General features: G+C 33.4%; 1 protein-coding gene across 1 annotated transcript; it reads right to left on the bottom strand.

Moving 5' to 3' along the window:
* Nucleotides 1-647: 647 nt before the first annotated feature.
* LOC147512418 (hybrid signal transduction histidine kinase M-like protein) lies at nucleotides 648-2755 on the bottom strand. The gene is made up of 2 exons (XM_086595381.1): nucleotides 2261-2755; nucleotides 648-1279 (listed from the first exon to the last, which is right to left on the bottom strand). Exons 1-2 carry the CDS (start codon nucleotides 2542-2544, stop codon nucleotides 802-804), a joined length of 762 nt encoding a protein of 253 aa, XP_086451507.1. The 5' UTR covers nucleotides 2545-2755; the 3' UTR covers nucleotides 648-801.
* Between the last annotated feature and the right edge of the window lie 927 nt (nucleotides 2756-3682).

Raw genomic sequence — 3682 nt, forward strand, 5'->3', positions numbered from 1 at the left:
TGTTTCGCGTTTGTTCCTTTTATACAAACAAAACGCGTCAACCTCCAGAATACAACAACCAGATAGACTCTCCTTTGTTTACTGCAGATAAACCAAAAAGAAAATAAAAACCACGATACTGGTCTTATGATAGCCCTCAACTTAGTATAGAAAATAGTTTTTTTGCATCTATTATTAGCTTCTGCTCTAGGAATATTTATAGAGAAAAATTGTAGAGCACTTAGTAAATCCAGATAGAGAACTGATCCAGTTTCCCGATAAAAATTGGATTCTACAAGTCTATCACATTTGTTTCCCAATCCATATCCAATTCTGTTTCCAAACTTATCCGGAAATAGTTTTAAAAAAATGGTCTACCAAAAAAGAGCCCAAGCCCAAGTTCACTTCTTGTTTTATTCAAAATAACATAACACTAATTTGGATATAATTTGCAATACAACCTCAAACAAGAAAATAAACAACTAAACGATTGTTCTGATAATTCTCAAATAACTTCCTACTATTATATAAGCTATTCACATGTTTTTCCATCATAAAACTTAAACGAGAAACTCCTCACTTTTTTATCTCTTTACAGAACATTTTCATCAAGGGAAGCAGATTTAACAACTAAACTAGTACACAGAACACACACACACACACACAGAGAGTACAAAGTGTGAGCTATTATCTTCCGAAAATGCCCAAACATGATATTATAAGCTGAGCGAAAGGAGCATACACCTCAAGTACATAATTTACAAACATGATTCAGATGATCATATAGTATAGTATATAAAAGAGAGAACAGAACCTCAAACGTTAATGATGTTTCTTGTTCTCATCTCTGTTACTGATGGAAGAATTGTGATTCTCATTAGCTATTTGTAGATCGATCAAAGAGAAAGCCCGTCGAGGAGAGAAATTTGGTTGAGATGTCCAAGCACTATTGAAAGGTGGTTTTATTTGGGGGTGAAGAGGAGGGAGTCGACGTGGGGGTGAAGAGGAGGGAGTCGAATTCTCACTTGTAATACTTTCTGAGCTGCTTGTGGGAGTACCAGTAAGATTGAATGTGTGTCGCCTGGCGTTTGTGAGTCTCTTAGAAATGCTCCCTCCAATATAACTTTTCAAAGGACTATTTTTGTTCTTGTCCACTAGAAAACTCATTGCTATATTGTTCTTCCTTTTCCTTGTTAATGCATTTTCTGGCTTGGCAATTTCTTTAATGGAAGAAGAGGATGCATCTGCTAGGCAGGTGAATGATTTCGATTTCCCACTATAAAACTTTGAGATTCCTCTCCTGCAAACACCAAGTCATACATTTCAATACTCTTATAATGAGATCTTAACAACCAATAAGAGGTACCAAAACACAAAACAGCAATAATTACAGAAGATGTATTCCCTTTTCATGCAGTCAAACAACAACTCAAACATATTTTGTTAGTCTATAAAACATTTGTTATGGAGTAACTGGATTCTCCATCTAAAGTGTGCAGATAAACCAAACCTTCATTTTGCAGAAATGCATCTGTCATGACAACAATTACATATAAAGTAAATAACTTTCAACCTTGTCTTCACCATCCTCGTGTTGCAGAAGATATATATTGCCAAATTATGATCCTGATTCTTATTGCAGATTACCTAAGATCTTATATAAGTAAGCTACAAAACTGCCATTAGGAAGGAAGTGACCCAGACCTATTTCTTTTCCCAATATGTATGACAACTAAATAGATATATTTTAAAAAATGTAAAGCCATTTATATTCATTAAAAGTCCCAGTCCATAAGTTTAATATTTCATTTTATCCCCTATTCTTTCATTAGATCTATATGCCGAGACGATCAAAGGCCAGTTTAGTTATCACCAATTAATTTAGGCATAAACAAAATATCAGTTTCGCAATGAAGAAAAGGAGCTATGCATACAAATGTAAGTACTCAGAGACAGAGTCTAGTTGTGTCTTTCCGACTGCCACACCTGACACCATTAACAAGGCTTTCTCGAATTGTGGTCTTTTAAACTAGTTGTATAAAGCATAATTATCCACATATACTGCTATCCTAAACTTTAACCTACAACTAAACTACTTACTCACATTGGTTATACTGGAAACTTTTTCTCACTGCTAAATTATTACATCCTTTTTCCTATAAAATAAAACATACATAAAACCTTATATTTCATAATCAGAATTATATGTTTTTATTGATAAATTAAATTATACTTAAATTACATTAAAACCCAAGAAAGTAAACTATCATCAAGAACTCACCTAATGGGTAAAACTTCTTGCAAGGAATCAAGTGAATCCAATGGTCCTTTATAACTACTTTGAACTTCCCCATCCCCATCATCATCTGATTCACAATCACTATTTCTCCCAATAGAAGAAGAACTACAACTTTCCAACTCCTCATTCTTCTCATCATCAATTATTACAGCCATATTATTAATATTATTATTATTATTATTATTTCTACCTTGTTTTTCTTGTGTTTCAAATAACATACAAGTTAACCCATGAATAGCAGCACTATTGTCAAAAGCAATCGACATAATAGTGAACCAATTGTTTTTCTGTCAAGTTGGTGTTTGAGATGAGATCGAATGGGAGATGGGTTTTGAATTTAAGATTGAATGGGAAAGAAAATATGAATCAAATGTTCAAGATCTTGGAACAGAGAGAGATATTAAGAAACGATAAACAGAAAGAAAGAATAAATAAATGAAGAATTGAGGTACAGCCTTATCCTCATCCACTCAGAGACTTTAACAAAAACAATTAAACGTTTATCTATTACTATAGTTTTTATCTACTACTCACTATCTTCTATACATCTATCTTGCTGTTGTAATCGTACAATGCTCTAATTCACGATTTTATCTAGGTTTTAAATATACTGTCATATTGGCATTATCCTTTGTTGATGATCATGTATTATATGGTCTTAATAGACAGTTTACCACATGATTTGACTTTTGAGTTACTTTTTAATTTTTTAAAACTACCGTATTAATGGGATAAGAATTAGGTATCATAGTGATGGCAGTCTGTTATTTTTGTAATAGTTTCCTTTTGTTTTAGTACGATTTACAGACCATATATTAGTTAGATGTAAGAAGGAGATATTTTAATTTAATAGTGCGTGAAGTATAGTAAACTGGTCTACTCATAGGGTCCGTTTCTTGAGGGAAAAGGATCAGGCCTTAACGTCTAGCACGTGTTGCTTCTAATATCGTGGCAGTAAATCAAGAAGAAGATTGGTTGCAATAGAGGCGGAAGTGCGGAACATGTTCTTTTTTTAGTTTTGCCTGTAAGAAAGTTGGAAGAGTGACTGAGCGAAGTTTAGCGTGTTTGGTTACGGTGGGACTACACACTTGTCTAACATGTAGAGAAGTCATGAGCTGGTTTTGACTGGCTGACTTCAGTTATTCGGATGTTGTATGAACTATGAAAATTGTGGGTTGGATTCAAGTATTTAGCCTGATTTATCTTACCAACAACTGCAGACATGGGTTATCTTTTGAGTACGAAAACGGGAAAGTCCAACATAGTATTACGAAAATGTATTGAAATTCGTCCAACTTGCTGACATTTAAAATTGTTATCTCAGCATGTTGAAAATTCTAAAATACGTTCTGAATTTTTTTCCACTTTAGAATTTTTTCGTTAGTGTTTACGAAAAACATAGAA

This window comes from Coptis chinensis, chromosome 3 (genome assembly GCF_015680905.1).
Source record: "Coptis chinensis isolate HL-2020 chromosome 3, ASM1568090v1, whole genome shotgun sequence".
Lineage (NCBI taxonomy): Eukaryota > Viridiplantae > Streptophyta > Magnoliopsida > Ranunculales > Ranunculaceae > Coptis > Coptis chinensis.